The sequence below is a fragment of the Ambystoma mexicanum genome, chromosome 5p (genome assembly GCF_040938575.1).
Source record: "Ambystoma mexicanum isolate Mex_15411 chromosome 5p, UKY_AmexF1_1, whole genome shotgun sequence".
Lineage (NCBI taxonomy): Eukaryota > Metazoa > Chordata > Amphibia > Caudata > Ambystomatidae > Ambystoma > Ambystoma mexicanum.
Genome location: NC_090930.1, coordinates 597,937,587 through 597,962,645, shown reverse-complemented (window position 1 = coordinate 597,962,645; position 25,059 = coordinate 597,937,587). Strand labels below are relative to the sequence as shown.

Sequence of the window (25,059 nt, the reverse complement as noted above, 5' to 3'; positions counted from 1 at the left end):
TAAATACACAAGACTGGCTACCCTCCACCATCTCATGACTGTCCCTGGATTAGAATCATGTATAACAATTGCTTCATAGGACCTTCCATTCTGAAGGTTGAATGTTTTGCTTAACCAATGGCAGAGGCAGTTCCCACATCAAAATATTATTGTTATGAATGTTCAACATTACCCTTGCATATTCGCATCCACTTGACACCTCTTGACAGGGGTTCACCTCACAATGTAAGAGCCTAATAAGTGCAGAATTCAAAACCCAACTTCATGGTTGATCTCTTTCTCTTAAAACAGCCTTCCTTTGTTGATTGGTTAAATTCTTTGGTTACATTTTAATTATATATTGTGCTTAATATTTTGCATTTTATTTATTTATTTATTTATTTTCTTATTTATGTATTTATTTATTTGATGCAAGCCCCTTTACAACACTACAAAAATACATTTAAGATTGCAAGAATACAATATAATAATTAAAAAAAAATTTACAAAATAACAAGCACAACAGTACAATGACACATGCACTACATTATCATTAAAGCTGATTCACTTAAGGTTTCTTAAGCCTACGATTCAGTGCAAACCTAAAAAATTATCTTCTAGCAAGAATTGCTCTAGTGTACCATGATATCAACATACTTTATCATAAAGAGAACAAAGCTATTCACATATTCAATGACGTAGTTCCTCTCACAGCCTCTCTTCAACTTGAGTGAACCATTATACACCTTCAATACTGTAACATGTTAGTTTTTCATTTTCAACTGCTTGTATTTACATGTATGCACTGTATTGATATGCTTCTTATCCTCTGTATGCAACCTAAGCTTAAGTAACCTTGTACCTGCTGCGCCCGGCTACCCCTGGGTTTTGTGCGCATTATCAAATAATAAACATAAACATAAACATTATACATTATTGCCAGCAATGACAATAATACTCACTTTATCTCAAGCTGTTAAATGATTTTCAATACTTTCATAAAGTTGAATAGCGCCAACATGATTGAATTTCTATGCCCACTCATACATTGAGACCACAAGGAGTCTAACAAGAAAGCAGAGTCGCTTTTGTAGCATGCCCCGAGAAATGTGAATCTTATTTTTTCAAAAAACACACAATAATTCATCAAATGTTTTAGTGTTTCATCTTCATTTTCTACGTTGCAAAATCTGCATTTCAAATCATTTGTTTCACCATATTTGTTGTTCCAGTTCATTGTGCATTTTTTAGTTGGAAAATGATTAAATCTGACTCGCATGAACATTGTGGAACATGGAACCTGTATAATATATGGAAGATACCACTTTTATTTATGTCTTAAGTTTAACATATTCTATATAAGACTTGTACGTACATATCAAATCACGAGTCATTGCCCAATCACTTTGGTAGAGTTTTTCACAATTTGGGGGCATGTTACTAGATCACCAGGATACACTGAAATAGCATCAAGAGACTCTCTCAATTACTTGATAAATAGTGTTACCACTACAAAGATTTCATGTTACCACTAGCTATCATAGCCACAAGATCTTCATATAAAGAATTCTGCGGAGGCTTCAACATTTTTGCCAGTTTGGTCATTCTCCTGCATACAAGCTTTGAGGCCAAGCTCATGTATGAGGATGGCATTAGGAAGTGATTTTGGTAACTGCAATACTTCCTTCCAAATCCAACCTTGAATGATGTTAAGTACAGGCCCAATCTGTAATAGACAAAGATCAAGACCATATGAAATAACCGCTTCAACCTTGAAAAGGTAGAATTCTATTAACGGTAACAGAGAAAACCTGCAAAGCTTGTGTAGTATGATCTTCATCTGACCTATCAGAGGAAATCCTTTGATGGAGATAGACAGTTGCCATTTCACAAAAGAGTTGGAGTTGGTCAAGGAGTAACCAAGGTATGTCACACCCAAGGAGCGTGGAATAGGTACATCGTCCAAGGTCCATTTATATGAGATACGTTTTTTTTTGTTCCTAAACACCACAATGTTCGACTTTGCAGGATTAGGGCTAAGATTATGTTGTTCACAAAATCCAGCCAAGTGATACAATTTCTTTTGTAAACCAAATGGAGTATGATCAAGTAAGATCACATCATAGGCAAAGGCAAGCCAGTTTATTCGTAAGCTACCTAATTTGACTGGAGAATTGTCAGAATATGTCCAAAGAGTGTCAATATCCGCTTCATACAAGTTAAATAGAATAGACGCTAAATTGCATCCCTGTTTTACTCTTATGTATGTTCGAATCAGATCAGTTAACAAACTAGTATGGTCAATTGACACTCTATAGTTTGTGTTGTTATGTAGTAGTGCAATCATAGCTATGATGTGAAGAGGGATCTGAAAATGTTGCATGTGTTCCCTGAGTATTTCCCTGATGGCACTATCAAAAGCAGATGATAGATCAAGTAAAGCCATACAAATGGGCAGTTTTCAGATTATCTAGAATACAACAGGATATGTGATAAAATAGTTGCATTTAGCTGTGTTCCCATTGACTTCCTGAAACCAGATTGCATTTCTTAATTTTATGGCATTTGCAACCCATTTGGGGTCATAACCGATAAACATGTTCTGTTGTGGTTATAAGGTGCATGCAGATATATAGGAACATAAGCACACCATAGAACATCAGTATGTGATGGAATCCATTTTTAGAAATGAAATTGAGTGTGTGCACTACATGACAATATTTAATGCAAAATGGAGATAAAACCTTGAGAATGGGCAGTGGGATTGTTGTCAAGATGCATACAATTGAGAGAATTTAGTGGTGCAGTTACTTTATTTTCTTTTAGGACTATCGGCTGTGGGTAAAAAATAAAGGTTGGGGATGTGACTCAATGGGATGGAGGGTGCTGCATTACTGCAAATGGCACATCATGTATTAGCAGACTTTACAAAGGTATGCGATGAAACGACTTCTGCTCTGCAGGAGTACAAGGTTGAATAGTGGCTTAACTTCGAACTCAGCCCCAACACTTCTACAAAGCAACAGTGATCCTAATAATAAAGTTAACACAAGCACACCTAAGGGATATATCTCCTTCACATTGTGTTGTGATGTGGACTGAGGGAAGGCTACATACTCAGAAGGGGTGCGAATGTGATCCAGTAGCTAACTAAAACAGCCTAAGTACAACAGTTTCAAAATAAAATAATGTTCAATCAAGGTTCTATAAAGAATATATACTTTAATTACACAAACAAAGTATACATTTAACTAACAAAAAACTCTTCAGAAACCACCCCTGTAAAGGAAAGAGAGAGAAATGCAGAATTAATGTATTAACAGTGGGCTCTGTATAATTAGTAGGGAAGAAGAACAGGTCTAGAATGCAAAAATTAGTTCAAAAAGGATCTTTTTTGTAAGGAAAATGTGCAAACGGGACTTAACCAGTCTCTTTGGCTCCGTAACTTGTACCAGAGGACAGGGTAACTTCAAAGTACATGATTTCAATGTTTGGTTTCACAGACTTTGGATGCTTGTTCGTCTAACTGGGTCCTGAGTATCATTGATCCAAAGTGGTGAGTTGAATTCAAGAGGGTGTTCTGTGTGTTTTGAGGCGGTGTTAAGAAATGCAGGTCAAAGGGTCATTATGAACAGTTTGATGATCGAGAGTGGTTCAAAACAATGAGTACCACTGGTTTGGGTTGATGAGTGACACCATGGTGCGGCGATTTGAGTCGAGCTGCAATGCAAAGCCCTAGTGATTTGATGCTTGGTTCAATGGGGCACTTCAAATACATCTGTAAGGGGAACTGGTGCTCGAGTCTGACAGGTGACATCTTCAAGGGGCTCTGCTGCAGGGATGCAGCATCGTGCTGGTTCAATTATGGAATCACAGTGATTTGAAGGTGAAGTGATTGCCAAATGCAGAATCAGCGGATATTTCTTACATGACTCTGATGCAGTATGGTCTGATTGATTGAAAACAGGTTTCTTGGTTGTTATGGTGCTCAGGATTTTGTCTGTCCCACTGCAGGTGGCGATAGGACAGAGTGAGACCTTTTACGTTCTGCTCACCCACCACAGGGAGGCTTACAATCAGAGTGGCAGATACTGGCCCTCAGCAAGAGTTACCGCAAGTGTGTCCTGGAAATGGGTAGGGAGCAGAGATTGCCTCCTTATGGTGCACTCTGTCTTCAACTCAGTTGCTGAGGGTTTTGTAAAGGTCAACATTCCGTAAAGATGCCCAAATGAATTCTTTTTAAGTTCTGGATGGCCCAAAAGCGAAGCCAAGAAAGAGTGGCCGACTCCTTCTTTTTTAGGCAATACTCTACAGGGGATTGGACAAAACCAAGCCTGCTTTAAGGGGTCAAATCCCTGTGCTTGTGACAAGTGGTCTTTGTCTTCTTGCATCACAGCCAATGGCTTTGGTACTAAAGGAAGACTATGAGACAGGAAGGAAGGAGAAGTAAAGAGAAAACTAGATTGTAGAATTGTCCCCAATAGTGCTGAGCTCCCTATAATTTCACTACTACCACCCCCTTCTCTGTGCATATCAACAAATGCCCTTGTTCATGAAATCACACTGGTGTGGGGTTTCTGCTTTTGTTTAGAGTGTGCTTTTCATTCCTGGTTCCCCGGGACAGCTCCTGCTGAGAGACAGTCCGGCTGGATATAATTGTTACCTAAGCTTAAAAAGGATTAAACAGGAGGCAGTCCTTAATTGCTTTTGTCCTGAAAGGTGCGGCAGAGATTGACTGTCTAGCTAAAATACATACAGCCTGTTTACAGCTGTCCTCGGTTCACAATGTTGACATCTGTATGATACAGATCAGATGTGGCTTTAATAACTATATGACTTACCAGCCACCCTACCCTAAATCAGGTATGCCTTGTGTTTAAAGATCAAACTGTCCCCAAGATGGTAGTTCATCACACATATGTGGTTTGTGAACAGAGGTGTGGATTGTAAGTGCAGCATCTGTGCAGAATTGCCTTTACATTCATCCCAGCTATGCAGGGAGAAACAGTGACATTTAAACCTGTTCTGTGTCACTGGAGAGCAGGGATGCATATCGGTGTACTGAATTGGCAGTACTCTAAACTAAGCTTTTGGCATGGGTTTTATGAAATGGGGTCTGGTTAGCAGAACTCCCTTTCTGAGATGGAATTCCCTGCATCATTGTATTACTCATCAACATCAAAACAGCTAGGGCTTGTACACTCTTGCCAGATTTCAATCCTTCACAGTGTCATTGACAAGTACTGTGTATGCATCCAGTTGTTAATTACTATTCCGACATTAAAATGTAAAATGTATACTCTTACTCTGCAGACTAGGTAGGCACAATAAAGCATTGTGTTTTTTCTTTTCTTTGAGACAAGGTGTTTTGACCCATTTTCTAGATAACACAACAAATACTTTTGTTGGAATGCAAAGTCCACATTTCTTTCACAGGAATTAAACAAATATTTGATGTGTGTAACTCTTGACAATTGACAAATATGATTTCCTGATTTCAACCCTGGAAAGATGTGCTCCTCTCTTAGATCCTGAAAGGCCTCTGCACGGTATCCATTTACATTAACGAATACAAAAAAAAAGTTTTAGAAATGACCTAAATTTTGGGTTGTTTTTATTAAAATATAGGAGTGGGGTGTGGTAAGGGTATTAGTAAAGGAAGGGGGTGAGTGGAATTGCGGGGGGCTCTCCCCGCATTATTTAAGCAATATGCCCTGAGTAGCGGGGGCATTACCGAGTCTGGTAATGCCCCTGAGCCCATAGTTTTGCTCGGGCCTTAACGAAGGCCCTGGGGCATTACCTGATTCGACAATGGCCCTGCCGCGAGGGGCATGTTGCTATTAGTACCCCGGCCCAAAAGATCTGCGAGACCAGGGTACTAAAGGCAGTTTTTTCTGTCCCGAAACGCTGCAGTGTTTCGGAACAGAAAATAAAATGACTGAGAATATGGCCACCGGGGAAGGGAAAACAGAGTCCGTGTTTACTTTTGCATGGCGGCCATCAGGAGCTCCCGAAAAAATAAAGAGAAGAAGGTAAGTGGGGTTGGGAGGGCGGAAAGGAGAGGAAAAATATAAAAGAAAAAAAGACGTACCTGGGTCCCTGTCAGGGGACGTTGGAAGCCTCCAGCTGTTTGGAGGCTCGGAGCGGGGATGGCCCCGCTTTGAGTCTCCACACGGCTGGAGGCTGCCATCGTCCCCCGCTGGAGACAAAGCAGGCAGAAGGTAAGTGGGGTTGGGAGGGAGGGGAGGCGGGAGGAAAAACGAAACAAAAACAAAAAAACATAACTGAATCCCCAGTGGGGACAAAGGCGGCCTCCAGCCGTGTGGATGCTCGTGGGAAGGATGGCCCCGTTTTGAGCCTCCTCATTGGCTGACAAGCTGCCACGCCCCCACCGGGGACAAAGGCATGAAATCCGAGGGATTCCCGGCTGGGTAATGCCCCAGCTAGGGCCAATCAGAATGGTTCTTTCATTCTGATTTTCCCTCGCCGGGTACTAATAGAAAAAAAGAATTGGTCATTTCTACTTTCGATATTTTAAATTCGGTCATTTCATGGTAAACCCTTCTGCACAGCAAACATTAAGCTGACAGAGATAGCTGCACAGTGTGAAGTCCCCATTGCATTCTCGGATAACCCTTGGCCCATCACAGGGCATTCAGCATCAATCCCTTCACAGAGGACATCATAGGAGATTGTTCAATTTTTCGATCATCACAGGTATGACAGGATGGTAGTCCCAAATGCCTCCTCCATACAGACTTGGAAGAATAGTTTTCTCAAGTCACTCAAGTCAAGGAAACAATATGCTAAAACCAAGTAGTCTATTCCTTGCAGGCATGTAGCTACTCCAACGTGACTTGATATGTCAGTGAAAAAATTTCTGATGTACAGAAATATTCAGAGTAAGAACCGCTCCAGATGTCGCTGTCCTGGAGAGTGAATGTTTGTGCAGAATCCTGCGGGTCATGCGTAGATACTGCTAACGTTTTTTAAACGTCCATGTGCCACGCACGCCTAGAATTCGATTGACAAACACTAACCTACGGATCTAAATTCTAATTTATCTGTGAGTGATCTTAAATGCTAACATTAGAATTCATTGTCAGAGTTTACTTTTCAAAATTGAGAGCACTTTTTAAAACATGCATTTTTCGAAATGCTTTAATACAGTGTTCGGAATGTGGCTGACATGACATCTATCCGTTGCCCATTCTGGCAGACATGGCAAACCATTTTACCAACAGTGAACCAGTTGTCAACATTTGAACACAAACTTCATTCACCGAAGCTTATCACTAAGACATGTTTCCGCATCTCTCATTTCTCCCTTCAGCAATATGTGTTTACGTATTTTGTATTTTAGCTCAACTACTCACTTTAAGAGCTTCAGAAGATATTTCCAAATCATTGTCTTGAAATGTTCTTCTTATAAATTATCATTAATGCACGTGAATTTCAGTCCGACTATTCCGTTTCTGTCTAGCTTCGGGGGTGATGCTACTTATCCATATTTGCGTTCACTTCTGGGTAACAGTGACTATATGAGTGCATCTTTCTTAATGCTCTGGTGCTTTTCCTTGTGCTCTGCTCCCCATAGTGTGAGAAAACCACAGAGCATATGTAACATCGTACTCTGTTCAGCCCTACTTTGTTTTTAGCTGAATACTGCCATTTCTTTTTTTGGGTGGTGGGGGGGGGGTAATATAAGCGCCCTGCCCACATCGCAACGGTCGCATCCGAATGGTGTAGTTGTCACAGCTGCAGACTTTCTTTGTTGTTGCAGAAAACCACTGCGTATGTGAAGTCCCTATTCTTAGGCATGGATGCTGTAATGGAAGTTCTTTGTAGATCGGCGTGCGTGTCCTGTAAAGGCTGTCATGTCATGACTTTGAACTTGAAATTGCTTCCTGGGACACATGGAAAGCAACCCTGACCAGTCTTGAATGAGCTGGCAGTTGCTCCCATCCTCGTCATTTACATTCTGTTCAGCACAGAGGTTCGCTTGCCGTTGGATGGTTCACTGGACTTTTGCAGGAGTAAGGTGCTTCTTTTTAATTATTATTAGTAGGATTGCATTGCCGCAAAAAAAGACATTCAACTTTGAATGTCAGGGACTGCTCTAAAAAACACACAGTAAAGCTGCACGTGTGTCCTAAGCGCCAGTTTTCTTTGTGATCCCCCTTTTTTTGTTGTTTTGTTAAGTTAGAGCCCAGCGCTAATGGACAGGCTTTGCGATTACATGCGCTTTGTTCTGTAAAGCTATAGTGCAATATCTGCAGTCTGTCATCATGACTTCTCAAGCCTAGATTCTGTGTTTCTTTCTTATGACATATTATACATCTGATTTCCTGTGATGGACAATCTTAGATGTTCAGTTGGGTCTCCTTTTTGCATCCTTGTACAAGCTCCATTCTACTGTTTATTGTGTTATTTTCTATTGCTGAAGCAATGCCATGCATGATCTGTATATTCACTATTCTTGATCATGAAAGCGACTTCAAAGGGAAAGTGCTCTTTTTAGTCAATTGCATTGTGCTTGTTTTTGCATCTTTTTGCGGTTTTCTGTTGTGATCACTTTGAATCCATGTTGAGTACGTAACATTACATTACACAGCTAAGTTATATATAGCACTGAATTTTATTTGATGTTGTTGGTTTGAAAATGAGATTAAACTGGTGTTATTTCTCTACTTTTCATCAAGGTTTATTTCATGTGAGCGACATACCTGGATATGTTTTTTTACATAGAAAAAACATACAAATGCCCTAACAGAATGTTGACACCTTGGGTAAGTACCTTTTCTGGGCCATCATATGTTGAGGTTCAATGTGGTGTTTTGTAAAGCATGCCCATTCGCAGTGAAGCAGAACAGTCATCTTATGTAAAACAATAATTAATGCAAGCTGATAGGTTGCACCATCAGTGAATAGTGCCAGGTGCTTGTCGGTCATTTAAAGGCAAATGGGCGAATACAACTGAAATTGCTGATCCCTTTAACTACGGACTCTCTTTCGCTGACTGGCCGCTGTGATGCTGGAAATGCCTTATGGAGGGACGGGGCCTCCTAGTTCTTGTCCTACCACTGTGTGTGATTTTTCTAGGTTTTCTGCCACTGATGTCTAGCATGGACCTCTGGCAGTGCAGGTCTCCCTGTTTCCCTTTTGGTGAAAAACAACCCTAAGATATCCTTATGGCACCCCTGGGTGGGGGTACATCCTTGTACCCCTTACAAGTTTTTTGGGGCACCTGTGTCTTGCACACATAGCAGGGTATGGGCTGGTGGAAACTACATGCTGACTTGACAGTGGCTTTGAGTGTCCACTATTATGGGTCACCCAGGTTCTGCCATAGGTATCAATGGATTCCTGAATAAAGGAAAGATGGCCCCTGTGTCCTCTTGGAGTCTCTTGCCTTTTACCTTGTTTACCAATGTCCTGGATAGTTCTGACTCTGTCCCTTCCTCCTGATTGGCTGTTGGGTGGAAAAAACATATATTGCTCTGGGGCTGCTTCCTGTCAGACTGACTGGAGCCTTCACAGGGGTTGTGTGATGTGGATGCACCATTGGGGTGGAACCTGTGTGAATGGAGTCTGAAGTGAACTCACATTATGTGTTATGGGTGTCTGGTTTCTGTGTGAGACACAACGCCTGAGACAACCCTGACTGAAACTGACATGAATGCAGTGTAATGTGATGAAAGGCTGGGTGCTTACCGCAATCCACATTCTTTGTTATGGGTATCTGGGTGGAGTGAATGTCCTAAATGCCTGTGTGCCTGATTGGTTGCTTGCCTGCATGAATGCACTTCTACGTGATTGGTTGACTGAGCCTGGCTCAGCCTGAGTGATTGGGGCTCAAATGTGTATAGCAGGAGACCTCTCACTCACCAATTTGTTCAGAAGCTGAAGTTGAAGGTGAAGCAAGGAGAAGCTGTTCCTTGAAGCCCAGCTGGAGGAGAAGTCTGTTGCTGCAATTTCTTAATGTTATCCAAAAGCTGCTGTATTCTTCCAAGGACTGATCCAGAGAGGACCTGCAAAGAAGACCTCTCCCCGAGCTACTAGGGACCACTGTGCAACCTACTGCTCTTCATCCGAAGTACCATGGAAGCCAGTCCTGTGTGCCTGCCATCCAGAGAAGGGGACTTTATGAATCCAGAAGAGGAGTGGTCATACATTTCATGTCGAAGAAGTTCATTGGTGTCACCCAAGGTCTGAGCGTATGTGACCGCTGGAAGCCCCTTGCTGTTTAATGCCCAGAAGAGGGTGTACCCTGGCATATTGCTGCTTGACACTCAGAACCGGGAAAGTTCCAAACTGCTGACGACTACTTCACGGGACCACCTTGCCATCATCACTGACAACTTTTTCCCACCTGAGAAGGTCCAGGGTTGCTGAGTGCATAGGAAGGTCTGGTGGTAGGTTTCACGCCATCAGAGTCCGACAAAGAAGTACTGAGAGTCCAGACTTGGTGAGGCTCCGTGATCCACTCAAGTGTTCGAGTCCAGGTTACCAAAAGCCATCCAGAGGTCCATTTCTGGACTCAGATGTAAAAGATAAGATCATTTACTCCCTAACCTTTCCATTACAGGTAGCCCAGGTGGGGAGTCCCCACACAGAATTATTTATCTAGCCTAAACAAATCATTCTGCCCCTGTTCATAACTAACCTGCCTTTCTTCAGAATCTAAGCTGTTACAACTCAAGACTTCACATGCTTATTTGGAACTTCAGTTGGCACATTTATTACTGAATGTAAGTATTGTGTGGTACTATATTTGCCATTCTTTGAATAGAACTGCCTGAGTACAAAGTGTCTTTTTTTATATGTATACATAACTGAACCTTATTTTATATAAAGAAGCTGTGTTATCAACCAACATAGTGTGTGGGTATTCCTTTGTGTTAGGGAGAATTCTCTGTTAAGGCTAATTTCCCAAACCTAGTGAGGCCCCCAGCGGCTTTGCTGGATTTTTGGGGTTTATTTTTTTCTCCTGCTAAGAGTGTGACTCTTTTTCTCCCACTCTTAGGCCTGATTTGAGAATGTCCTTTAACTGTGAATGTGTTTTATGGGCTATGTGGTCTTTTACTCCATAGGGCTTCATGTGTTATTGGTATGTGTGTTACACAGCACCCTCAGTGCAGTAACACAGGGGTGTCATAGTGACCCCCAAACATAGACTCCATACCCTGGGACTGACTCCTGTCTCCCAGGGCGTGTAAAGTCACCATTGGCTTTACTAGTCTCAAATTGTGAACAGAACCAGTACAAACCATCATATTGTGGAAGTACTGGTAGGGGTAATTCGATTGCCGCTGGGTCTGTTTTCCAAGAGGGCATGGTCCAGTCCACCCTTGTCGAGTTTCTGGCTGGTGGCAGCGGATACCACGCAAAATATTCCACCAGAATATTTCTTATGGGATTTTCCCATTGATTTTAAACGCACCACTTTTTGGTGCAATGATAAAGATACTGCTGGGTTATTTATTTAATATTAATTCCCCGGGTGGGTCTTTTTGCCAGGACTCGGTTTTAAAATGGCGTTTGTGTCCGCCTCTGAAACTCTAACCCAAGTCGAGCCCTTTGTTCCACTTTTTGGCACTTTCTGCACAGATGCCCTCCAAATGGTGCCACTCAGTCTGGGGTCTACAGGATGTGTGGGAGGGGGATTAGGCACCCTGGACTGAGTTGCCTTTGCAACTCAAGTCGCACTCTCGTGTGATTGGCCCAATGGTGAGCCGCCCGACTCACCACTTAGCATGTTTGAGTGACAGCTAGGCTGTTGAATGGGGGTTTTTCTGCATAAAAGCAGGGCTTTTGGAACTGGAACTTCAGAAGTCGCCACAGGACCTAAAGAATCCGAAGAGGGGAGAAGCTGAGACATCTACAATGACAACGCCACCGGTGGAGCCCTACTGTACGAACTCACCACTTCCCCCGACGACAGAGGAGATCTTCTTCCAGGAGAGTCTTCATCCCTTTGAGCTGTTGGGACCAACCAGTTTGCCTTTTTCGCCTTCCAGGACGTCTCGTGGTTGAATCGCCCGTGCCAAGCACCCCGGCGGCCGGATCGCCACGCTTCACCACTGACCGCGAATAAAAGGGTTGTACCTTTTACTCGGGAACTCCGCGGCTGGTTTCTTCCCTGGCAGTGCAACGACCTCCAGCTTTCTTCCTCGTCGAGATCATCTCTTCCTCTGGTGGAAGCCATGACTTGCACCCGCAGCCAGGAACAACTGCCCCCGCTGGAGCTTTCTCACCATTTCAGGTACTGTGTCCCACCTGGCCTCCCTTGCAACGGACTGTCCGAGGTGTCCCGTAAATCCTTGACTTTCCAACTGGGTTGGCCTCCAAACCTTCTAACTTTATCCTTCTGAACTGATCCAACCTCTTTTGATATTTTCTGCAAAGACTTTGAGTGCATTTCCACTGTGTGATCTTGGGCACATTCCGCCTTGCTCTCTCCAAGAGTGGGCCTGGCCTAAGAACTTTGGCTCTACAGTAGACCCTCCTTTCTTGACTTGCTGTGGTTTCTTAAAAGTGTTGGTACTGTGTTATTTCCATACTCTGCCTTTTTTGTCCCTTTTTAACGAATTATTGGAGTGCCATCTAAGGTTACGCGCTCACCTCTTAACCTAGACTTGTCGAATAATTAACTAGGGAGGTGTATATACTTATAGTGACTGTGTTTGAACTTGCTTGATATATTAGTGCCAGTGTATTTTCATAAGTGTGTTTTAAATAAATAATTATATACTTTTAATACCAAAGCTCTGGTCAGTGTTTGCTTGTTCTACTGTATTTTTTTGCCCTATTGTGTATACTCTATATTGTGCCTAACTCTTCTTGAGAGAAGTCCGACTGCTCAGCCACAGCTACCAGGTAAATCTGGGTGGTGCAGACTGCTACCAATTGAGTTTACTGCTTACTCCTGTGGTCTTAAACTTTTTGCAGTGGTCCTCAAGGGAACTGCACAGGTTTCTGCCTAACACTTTGTCCCAACTAAATAGTGGAGAGAAGTACAGATACACCCCCCAGTCTTCACAGCCACATTGCCCTTTGCTTGCTCCTAATTGCACAGGATGTGAACTCCTCAGATGCCGGACAGAGGAAGCAACCAATCTATTTATTTTTTTTATTAGTACCATTTTTACAATGCTCAAACCCAATGGTATCACAGCGTTTGCTACAATAGCAGAAAACATAGGGTATACAACAGAGATAGGCAAAATACATGATTACACAGTAAAACATCTACTCTAGGAGACAAGGTACTTGAAAGTCGTCATTACAGAATGTAATGACATGCAATGCCTTCAACGTATGCTTGAATGGTGAGAAAGATGGCCACTCCTATTCAAACCTGCACCGCCCACCCAAATCCTCCCCATTTCTGAAGGGGAAACTGAAACCTTTGGTCTGCTGAACATCTGAGAATCGTCAGAGTTTAGGGGACCATATTGTCCTGGAAGGAAGCAGGCCTCAGGCTCTAAGGGAAGCCGTTACTAAATGTTATAAAGAACATGCCAGCCCATTCCATTCCCTCTTCTTCCTGTCCTATGGAAACACGTTAGGGGCATCTGTGATCCTTCACAGGCTGATATGATATGATATGGCATTTGTAACGCGCCTATACTCAAGTGTTTCAAGGCGCGTCTTGTTAAGCTAAAGAAAGCAATTGTTGTGTACATTAGAATGTCTTTACAATATATTCATTCAAAATAGACCCTGTCTATCTATATAACACATTTTAGTTTATTCTGAAAACCTGATGAGCCATATTGTCTTGTATAGAACTTCCCCACCTCTCAATTTGCCTTGTAACAACCTTCTAGCAACAGTCTTTACATGCTGAAATGTCTGCCATGTTTCAACCTCGCCCCCATGCTCACATTTCAAAATTAACATACTCAAAGCTCACAGTGAGTAATTATGTATAGATGAATCCATATAAGGGCACCACACTCACAAAGTACTGCCAGAATACTATAATTGATTTTTGACATTTATAATTTTAAATTATATTGTAATTGAAAATTAAGTATCTTTTACAGAAAAGACAATATGCAAATTAGGGTGGGTGCCAACTGCTAGGTGGCGTCCGTTCTGCACGAAACCACAAACAACCCCAGAGATATTTTAGTCTGATTAGGCATCGACAGTGAGGTGTAGCTTGGCTCCCTGCTTTGCAAGTGTGGGAACCACTTCTGGGCACAATCATCCCACTTGTGTTGAATTGAGCAAAACTGCAAGAGACTGGAAGGTTTTGAATGAATCATAACCTCTGCGTCTGCTCGGCCACCCACCAGACTCTTGTTTTTCAGCCTGCCTTGTCATTATAAATGGGGAAGGATCATATAAAATTGGGCTTGGACGAACCCTAAATGTTGCAGTCCAGACGGAACTCATAGGCCACGTCCCTTTTGCATGAGAAACAAACAACCTAGACATGTGTCCGACTCATTGGGTGTAGCTTGGGTCTCTATGCATTTTATGTTCAGAACCCCTGCATGGCAATACCCACCCAACTCGCAGTAACTTCAGCAATAAACATAAAAGTAATGGGTGGAAAATATTGGGGGTGGTTTGTACTTTGCAAAACATTATTGCCCAAAGAAAGATATTACACTTGTCCTGACCCACGGTTGCTATGGAACTCATTGTAAATTCCTATGACCCTGAGACAAACAGACATACTCTGTGCCTTCCCTCAGAAATTCTATCTGGGTAACCCACCGCAGGAAGAACACCTTTGTTACTCACAGACACGTATTGCTGCCAAAAGGCCTTGATATTGTTACATGTTATGTTTTACAACCGCCACTTAGCATATTTCCTTGACAGTCTACCACAATGCAAAACAACCACTTCCTGCATCGAAGACTGTACCTAAAAACCATACAAACCTAGCATCATGGAAGTCAGCTTGGTCCGGGCAAGCACAGGTTCCCAATCCTTTTTTTGCTATGTACCAACTGGCCCGGTTAAATAGATAACACACATTATGTACGTCAATGGTCTACTCGCTCCCATGAATGATCATATATTGTTCCAAATGCAGAACCAAGTAGACATGAATGTTCATTTCAGAAAATACGTTGCATATCACATGCATAACAGACGAATGTGGAATGGTTACACTTGGTCAACACTTACATCGATGTGAGATGATAAGACATTAGTCTTGACACAAAGCACAAGCTTGCCCATGAAGAAGTGCTGCACACCTCGCCAGCTCAAGAGATTTGGCCAACATCATGCCCTTTATATGCCAGTGCAACCACATATTCTCCACAGCACATACTGTGAATCTATCAAAAACTAATAAACCAAAACTGCAAGACGTGTTGTGAGGGACTCCCAGGTATGCCAGAGGGACAATGGAACTCTGTGGATTTAGAGGGCCCAACACCCTCCCCCAGGATACATGGAGGACTCAGTAAACGGCAAGTTCAAACTGCGGTTTATTACAGACAAGCCTACAAGGATCAGCACAGGAACAGGAAAAATCCATGCACATCACACTCTTCCTCGGCTCGCAAACCAGTTTTATTGTGATATGTCATCAGCATGACATCACAACTATGGCCCTTCTCCAGAAAACCTATTAGGCCAACCAATTGGGTACTGAGTATTCTACTACCTATACTAGACAATATAGATGTTATTCTACTGACCCTAGCATTTCAGGTGGCTGGCCTGGTCCATCCCCAAGTCACTAACTATAACAATGTTGCAGTGTGGTGGACTTACCATTGGTTCGTGACCTCTGCTACCCATGCCTAGGATACTAAACTGTGGTTGGCTAGAGCTGACGTCCCCAAGCCTGAGACCCACAAGTGTTCTCAGCTCTCTGTTTACCTCTTCAAGGTAGTATGAATAAATATGTGTCTACATTGTAACTTCTGTACACCACCTTAGCTTATGAGAGTGCTCTCCTGATCGGTGCAACACTTGTTGCATATTGTTGCATACTTTTTGATGTCTGTGTCTGGTGGCCTGGGACCAGTGCTCCTTTCCCACCGCTGGTCACTGTCCATTGTCTTCTTCTGCTGCGTCAGATGTTCAAAGACCACGAATTTGAGCTTTGCAGCTCTGAAGTATGAGGATTTATTAGTATTCTCTGTAGCTGGTGCCTTTGTCATCTTGGTATTGGAATGTCATCTGCATCTGTTGGCCTTGGCTGCGGGGTCCTGTTTCACTCGTCTGCTCTCTGTCAAGCCTGACTCAGCTCTGCTCGTCTTTTTCTCTGAGGCCTGTAGCCTGCTGTAATTTTCCTAAATAATGCGGTTTCTACAGTGTTTATACTATTCTACATTTCCATAGGTTTTGTCACACTTGGCTCTGTCATGTTCCACAAGTGCTCCTCCAGTTCCATAGGGTTATTTGCATGTAAGCATCTGCAAGCTCTCCACAGGATCTCTTGTCACTTGCGGTTTCTGCTTTGCTGCATTTGGCTAATGGCAAACAAAATAAAAGCGATGACAGTATGTATATGTATCTGTCCTCTAACTATACAACTGTACTCTTGTGTTCTTCATGTGTCTGAGTGTGTGCTTATGTCCTGAAGTGCGGATGGCACGTGAGCTTCATGTCTAATGTTGCTATGTTGTGGTGTCTATAACGACGTCAGCAACATTGTTTCTTGGTGCTTAGTCCAGGCTGTCACTCTTCATGGCCTGTAGCTCTTCATCCACACAAGGATAGTTCTGCACCGTCCCTGGTCTGTATGGCCAGCTGAGGGGATACCTCTCAACATACTTGTCAATCAATGGTCAGTTGGGAATCCATCCAAAATAGAATGGGTGATTCCAGTGTCTTCTGGCGTTCTTCCTTGTCATGAATTTAGTAGAAGGGGGAGTGGGTGGTAGGCTTCCCCATCCCTCTTCACATGAACACACACAAACATGTGTAGGGCAAGAAGTACCTCACAGCCCTGCCATCAAATGCACATCTCCTCAGCAGTCTTGGACAATGTAGTGCCTCCCAAATGTCGATGCATCAAAAATAAATCCTTACACCACCAATCTATAACCTCAAACCTGGTAAATTAGTAGATTTTGAGACAAGTGTATCCGATAAATTCAACAATAGAAAGTCTCCTCTCCAGTCCCAAAAGCCAACACCTTTTACGATACATACTGGTAGCTGATGAAGAGGACCTATAAGCATATGACCACTCCCAAACTGTCTGCACCAAACATACATCACACAGGCACTCATACATCACTGCTACAAACCCAAAATGGAAGGAGAGTGGAGGCGTAGCCTAGAGGAACTTGACTCTCCTACCATTAGTACTCATTTAATTGAACCCAGTTGTTCTTCACCATCACAATAATATGGGTACACATAGTGGTGCTCCTAGAAGTACCCGATTTTGTGCCTGACAGCAATGTATAGGAATCGCCTCAGGAAATATGCAAATGTAGGTGATGGGGTGGGTCAGTACGTACCTGACCCCGTGGTCATGACAACTCACTTCACTGTGCACATTTCGTTTCCATGATATTCACACAGGTGGGAGAAGAGGAAGTCCTAGATATATATGACCTCCCGTTCCTATTATCCCCATGCAGAATTCCCACAGATGTAAATCTACGGAGTCAAAATGTATAAGCGGTGGAAAGCATATAGAATCCTAATATGAAATATTTCACCTCACCTTCTCTTCAGGTCTATTGCATTCTAAAACTTGAGGAGAACCAACTCCGGTTCCGTCTCAAGACCTTCCACTTTGTTTCTGCCTTCTCTCCCTCTCTGCCCTCCTAATCAGCTCTCTCTAGACACTGTGCACCTGGCCAGCCTCCCCCTGGTCCCAGGTACCTGCTCATCCTGCCACCCTCCTGCACTGCCTCCTGGCCACCCCTTGCACTGGTGGACTGTATCTGTACCCATACAGCCCTCCCCCCCTTTTTTGTTCTTTTTCTGCACTTATCAGACGTACCCAGTCTGTACTGCCATAAACATAGCACTTGCTACTTGCTGGCTGCACAACCACTGTTTATTGCCTCCGTTTTCTATTTATTTGTATGTATTATTTATTTATCTGCTCTCCTCTGCGCCACACTTTCCACTGTCCCCTTTCCATGCACTTTTTCCCTTTCGCATGCACCTGTGAGTTCTCAATATTACTGGGCATAGTAAGATCGTTGTTTTTTTGTGTTTCTCCCCTGTTCCTCTGCCTTGCCTATGCTCTGAAACACTTACGAGCACGATACAAATAAAATATCATATTATATGTCATATCATACCTAGCAAAGTCCACATCATCAACCATCCCCAATAATAGCTATCGGCACTACCATGATGTCATACTAATGTCATGATGTATAACCCTCTAGAGCAAAACAAGTCAATTGAGTGGAAGGTATAGAAAAAGAAGAGTCAATGGAGTATTGCAAATAGAAGAACATCGTTTCCTACAAAGCTCTTAGGCTTGCCATTATCACCTGAGAATTATTTTGCTGTACATAATGAGTTAGATCTATGTTTCATTGAAGACCAATTGCCAGCAGAACCTACCATGTTATGGTTGTGTGTCTGGTCAAACCCAATGGCTGGCTTACACATGACATTATAAAGGACTTGTTGGGTAAGAGAGGTTGTGTTAACATTGGATGGTTATCAAATATAAGGAAAATGTTGGGGCAAATTAGTGTAAGCAATCTGATGGTTAATCCATACCTAATAGACAATACCATGAGCTGCCACATAAAGGGTAAAATCAAGGAGTGGATAATTAACATCAGAGAGGCGCGGGAACTGTTGAAACCCATGAACAGACAATTGATAATGTCTGTTGGACCATAAACAGCAAACAAAAAGTGTCTTCAATAACTCTTCACATTGGGCGATTACTCTTAGCCTTTAGACTCCCTCAGCTGGGCTTTGATCCTTCTCTCAGGATAAGCCTCTCTCAATCGGTTTGGTTTACTATCAGTCCTCTCGGACTCACCGGCTGTGTTGAACTGTTTTAGTTTCTTGTCCCGGGAGTCAAGGATGGCACCACTGTCTTAATCGCTTCCCCTGCTTTGGCTATCAGCGTGGGAAGGCCCTGTGTGCCATTGACACCTGTCACACCAAATGCCAGCTGGAGTTCCCAATCTTAGGAATTCCCTATTGGAGGCTTTGCGGGTCTGAATTGAAAAGGGCTGGGGCAATTCCCTTCATATCTCTCTGCCTTGCTCCTCAGTTTCAACTGCCGGTCTGGAATAGCTGCTTCGTCATGTGTTCGGCCTTGCTCAAGGTGTGCTCTCATGTTCTTCCTTTTATCCCTGTCTTGAAGGGAAAGGGCCATCAGGTGTGTGCAATTATCAGCAACTGCCTAACTTTGCCTGACCCTTGTGTTGGGACATGTCAGGTAAATGGCTCTGGTGTTAGTCCATTGTTAGTCACGGTGTAGGACAGTGTCCATGTTGGAAAGGGAGGGTGGAGTTTCTAGATATCCTACAGGGTAGGATGGGGAAAAGGTGTCAAAGGGAAGAGGATACAGCATCTCACCCGTCGGTGTCCCACTTCCACTCCCCGAGGCCTCCATCCAGGTGATCCTCCTGCACTGGTCCACCCCTAGAAACTGGTACCAATAGTGATTGCTGTGCCTTGGCCACCTTGATGACAAATCCTGAGGGTCTAGTGGGTTAGGCAACCTCAGGTTTCTTAAAGTACAGGTTGCTTTTTTTTGTCTATCCATGTTAAAGCACAAACATTTTTATTCCATATTATGCGACAAGTGTCATTCATGTTCATTACTACATCTATTACAAATCCCTCCAATACCTCTCCTCTACATTGCAGCATACCCATTTCCCATCCCCCTCATTGAAAACCGACCCCTCAATACACATCAATGGTCTGGTATGACGCCACGCCATAGAATACAGTGCCCTGTGGTCTTGAAACTCATTTATCTGGCATGGGTTGTGAACAGTTGTTCCCCTCTTCTTGCTCCTTCAGCCACATATTCTAATATGATTTGTTTTGTCACCGCTTCGTTTGTCCTTTTTTTGAGTTTTATATAATTGTTGGCATATTTCTGAAACAAACCCCTTGTTTTACACTAAGCCAACTGCATCAAACACACCTCCTCTTCAGATGAAATTTCTTGAGGGAGAAAGAGTTTGGGTGTCCCTGGAACGTGTGGAATGAGAGAGCACACGTACCAAGTGTTGTTGTTTTTTCCCCAGATAGTACTAGAGGGGTGGATGCATTCTACTGCCAGTGACAATTATATGCATAGTCAAATGATGATCAATGCCAGGAGAATTGCATTGTGGCAACAAAGCGAGGGGAAAACAGTAGAGCAAATGCTTGCCAAGTGTCTCTGACATCTTGGCAATGTGCTCTTTAAGCAGGCCATTGATGCACTCAACAAGTCTGTTGGCTTGGGGATGGTACAGAGAACAAAATTGCGTTTGATGTCAAGTAAGGGCATCACTTCCTTAAAACTGCAAGACGTGTTGTGAGGGACTCCCAGGTATGCCAGAGGGACAATGGAACTCTGTGGATTTAGAGGGCCCAACACCCTCCCCCAGGATACATGGAGGACTCAGTAAACGGCAAGTTCAAACTGCGGTTTATTACAGACAAGCCTACAAGGATCAGCACAGGAACAGGAAAAATCCATGCACATCACACTCTTCCTCGGCTCGCAAACCAGTTTTATTGTGATATGTCATCAGCATGACATCACAACTATGGCCCTTCTCCAGAAAACCTATTAGGCCAACCAATTGGGTACTGAGTATTCTACTACCTATACTAGACAATATAGATGTTATTCTACTGACCCTAGCATTTCAGGTGGCTGGCCTGGTCCATCCCCAAGTCACTAACTATAACAATGTTGCAGTGTGGTGGACTTACCATTGGTTCGTGACCTCTGCTACCCATGCCTAGGATACTAAACTGTGGTTGGCTAGAGCTGACGTCCCCAAGCCTGAGACCCACAAGTGTTCTCAGCTCTCTGTTTACCTCTTCAAGGTAGTATGAATAAATATGTGTCTACATTGTAACTTCTGTACACCACCTTAGCTTATGAGAGTGCTCTCCTGATCGGTGCAACACTTGTTGCATATTGTTGCATACTTTTTGATGTCTGTGTCTGGTGGCCTGGGACCAGTGCTCCTTTCCCACCGCTGGTCACTGTCCATTGTCTTCTTCTGCTGCGTCAGATGTTCAAAGACCACGAATTTGAGCTTTGCAGCTCTGAAGTATGAGGATTTATTAGTATTCTCTGTAGCTGGTGCCTTTGTCATCTTGGTATTGGAATGTCATCTGCATCTGTTGGCCTTGGCTGCGGGGTCCTGTTTCACTCGTCTGCTCTCTGTCAAGCCTGACTCAGCTCTGCTCGTCTTTTTCTCTGAGGCCTGTAGCCTGCTGTAATTTTCCTAAATAATGCGGTTTCTACAGTGTTTATACTATTCTACATTTCCATAGGTTTTGTCACACTTGGCTCTGTCATGTTCCACGAGTGCTCCTCCAGTTCCATAGGGTTATTTGCATGTAAGCATCTGCAAGCTCTCCACAGGATCTCTTGTCACTTGCGGTTTCTGCTTTGCTGCATTTGGCTAATGGCAAACAAAATAAAAGCGATGACAGTATGTATATGTATCTGTCCTCTAACTATACAACTGTACTCTTGTGTTCTTCATGTGTCTGAGTGTGTGCTTATGTCCTGAAGTGCGGATGGCACGTGAGCTTCATGTCTAATGTTGCTATGTTGTGGTGTCTATAACGACGTCAGCAACATTGTTTCTTGGTGCTTAGTCCAGGCTGTCACTCTTCATGGCCTGTAGCTCTTCATCCACACAAGGATAGTTCTGCACCGTCCCTGGTCTGTATGGCCAGCTGAGGGGATACCTCTCAACATACTTGTCAACCAATGGTCAGTTGGGAATCCATCCAAAATAGAATGGGTGATTCCAGTGTCTTCTGGCGTTCTTCCTTGTCATGAATTTAGTAGAAGGGGGAGTGGGTGGTAGGCTTCCCCATCCCTCTTCACATGAACACACACAAACATGTGTAGGGCAAGAAGTACCTCACAGCCCTGCCATCAAATGCACATCTCCTCAGCAGTCTTGGACAATGTAGTGCCTCCCAAATGTCGATGCATCAAAAATAAATCCTTACACCACCAATCTATAACCTCAAACCTGGTAAATTAGTAGATTTTGAGACAAGTGTATCCGATAAATTCAACAATAGAAAGTCTCCTCTCCAGTCCCAAAAGCCAACACCTTTTACGATACATACTGGTAGCTGATGAAGAGGACCTATAAGCATATGACCACTCCCAAACTGTCTGCACCAAACATACATCACACAGGCACTCATACATCACTGCTACAAACCCAAAATGGAAGGAGAGTGGAGGCGTAGCCTAGAGGAACTTGACTCTCCTACCATTAGTACTCATTTAATTGAACCCAGTTGTTCTTCACCATCACAATAATATGGGTACACATAGTGGTGCTCCTAGAAGTACCCGATTTTGTGCCTGACAGCAATGTATAGGAATCGCCTCAGGAAATATGCAAATGTAGGTGATGGGGTGGGTCAGTACGTACCTGACCCCGTGGTCATGACAACTCACTTCACTGTGCACATTTCGTTTCCATGATATTCACACAGGTGGGAGAAGAGGAAGTCCTAGATATATATGACCTCCCGTTCCTATTATCCCCATGCAGAATTCCCACAGATGTAAATCTACGGAGTCAAAATGTATAAGCGGTGTAAAGCATATAGAATCCTAATATGAAATATTTCACCTCACCTTCTCTTCAGGTCTATTGCATTCTAAAACTTGAGGAGAACCAACTCCGGTTCCGTCTCAAGACCTTCCACTTTGTTTCTGCCTTCTCTCCCTCTCTGCCCTCCTAATCAGCTCTCTCTAGACACTGTGCACCTGGCCAGCCTCCCCCTGGTCCCAGGTACCTGCTCATCCTGCCACCCTCCTGCACTGCCTCCTGGCCACCCCTTGCACTGGTGGACTGTATCTGTACCCATACAGCCCTCCCCCCCTTTTTTGTTCTTTTTCTGCACTTATCAGACGTACCCAGTCTGTACTGCCATAAACATAGCACTTGCTACTTGCTGGCTGCACAACCACTGTTTATTGCCTCCGTTTTCTATTTATTTGTATGTATTATTTATTTATCTGCTCTCCTCTGCGCCACACTTTCCACTGTCCCCTTTCCATGCACTTTTTCCCTTTCGCATGCACCTGTGAGTTCTCAATATTACTGGGCATAGTAAGATCGTTGTTTTTTTGTGTTTCTCCCCTGTTCCTCTGCCTTGCCTATGCTCTGAAACACTTACGAGCACGATACAAATAAAATATCATATTATATGTCATATCATACCTAGCAAAGTCCAAATCATCAACCATCCCCAATAATAGCTATCGGCACTACCATGATGTCATACTAATGTCATGATGTATAACCCTCTAGAGCAAAACAAGTCAATTCAGTGGAAGGTATAGAAAAAGAAGAGTCAATGGAGTATTGCAAATAGAAGAACATCGTTTCCTACAAAGCTCTTAGGCTTGCCATTATCACCTGAGAATTATTTTGCTGTACATAATGAGTTAGATCTATGTTTCATTGAAGACCAATTGCCAGCAGAACCTACCATGTTATGGTTGTGTGTCTGGTCAAACCCAATGGCTGGCTTACACATGACATTATAAAGGACTTGTTGGGTAAGAGAGGTTGTGTTAACATTGGATGGTTATCAAATATAAGGAAAATGTTGGGGCAAATTAGTGTAAGCAATCTGATGGTTAATCCATACCTAATAGACAATACCATGAGCTGCCACATAAAGGGTAAAATCAAGGAGTGGATAATTAACATCAGAGAGGCGCGGGAACTGTTGAAACCCATGAACAGACAATTGATAATGCCCTAAACAAATTCAATAAAGGAGTCTTGTTTGGTCTAATTACAAGTACCAAAGGGCACCTATTGCTAGAGCTTGGTTTGGGTGCATTGCACTGGATGAGGTTTTAGCCATGAGATCAGGTAGGAATCTTAATACAAAATGTAAGTGCCAGACTGGTTTTGAAGACCTAACATGTTTTCAGTTTGTTTGCCCGCCGTATCACCTATTGAGGAAGAAATATCTAGTATCAGTGTTTGCAGACAGATGATTTACCCAGTACCGCTCTGCTATGTATTATCTATTGAATGCTGCCTTTCCTACCTTTGCCTGGAACCTATCTTTATTTATTAGAAAAGCCTGGAGACTACATGAAATGGAAAAATAGATGGAGAGGTATTGGCAGGCAGTATGAATTTTAAAGTTTCCTCCTCCATATTGTATGGATGTTAAGATAAGTGTTATATGAATTATGATAATTGAAACCCATTTTACATTTTTAGAATTGCTAACATCAACTCATTATGAAGTGATGTTGTATATGTATTATCTTCCTATGTTTTAAATGATTGGCCAATACTCTTTGAGATTGTATGAAAATGTAATGTCCTTTTTATGGATTATTTCTCTTTTCTAAATCCGAAATAAAGAATCTTACTTACTTCCCACTATGTGTTTGTGATACTATGACTAAAGCTCTCTAGCCTTGTAGCTGTTTTGCAATACAATGCTAATATAGGCATCTAAGAACCTCTTTAAGCATTCAAGCATTTTGAGTATACCTTTTGCTATTTGAAGTGACTACTGTTGCTTATCTAGGTATTGCATGTTTATACCTCCCTTTAAGCATCTATTACAACTCTAGCTCTTTCCCTTTGAGGCACTACATTCTACTTGGCATAGCTAATGTTAATTACCTATTCTGATGGGAATTCTGACATGAAATGGTACCTCACTTGTTGCCCGTACGGTGAAGGACAGAATTTGGGTGAAATAAAATGACAGCACCATTCAGGGTCTTCGAAAATCAGGCAAAGGAGCAAGGCTTCACTGGGCTTGTTACTGGTAGGGTTGCTGTGCCACTTCAATAACTGTCTTTGATCTTCAGCACATTGTTCTTCTTTGAGGGATTCTTGGCCCCAAATATGATCTCAAGAATTGGCTGCACAGGTCCTCCTTTTATCCAAAGTCCATGCC

The 25,059-nt window shown here is 42.9% G+C and overlaps 1 protein-coding gene across 2 annotated transcripts in view; it reads left to right on the top strand.

The window, feature by feature from the left end:
* The window catches only part of LOC138481091 (protocadherin-20-like), a 310,277-nt gene that overhangs the window by 64,882 nt on the left and 220,336 nt on the right, over window positions 1–25,059 (top strand). For both annotated transcript variants that reach the window (XR_011274190.1, XM_069612995.1), the window contains exon 2: window positions 8,682–8,768. Coding sequence is in view for 1 of the 2 variants with exons in the window: in XM_069612995.1 (XP_069469096.1) it covers window positions 8,712–8,768 (57 nt within the window). In the remaining variant the exon portion in view is untranslated. The remainder of the gene's footprint in view (window positions 1–8,681; window positions 8,769–25,059) is intronic.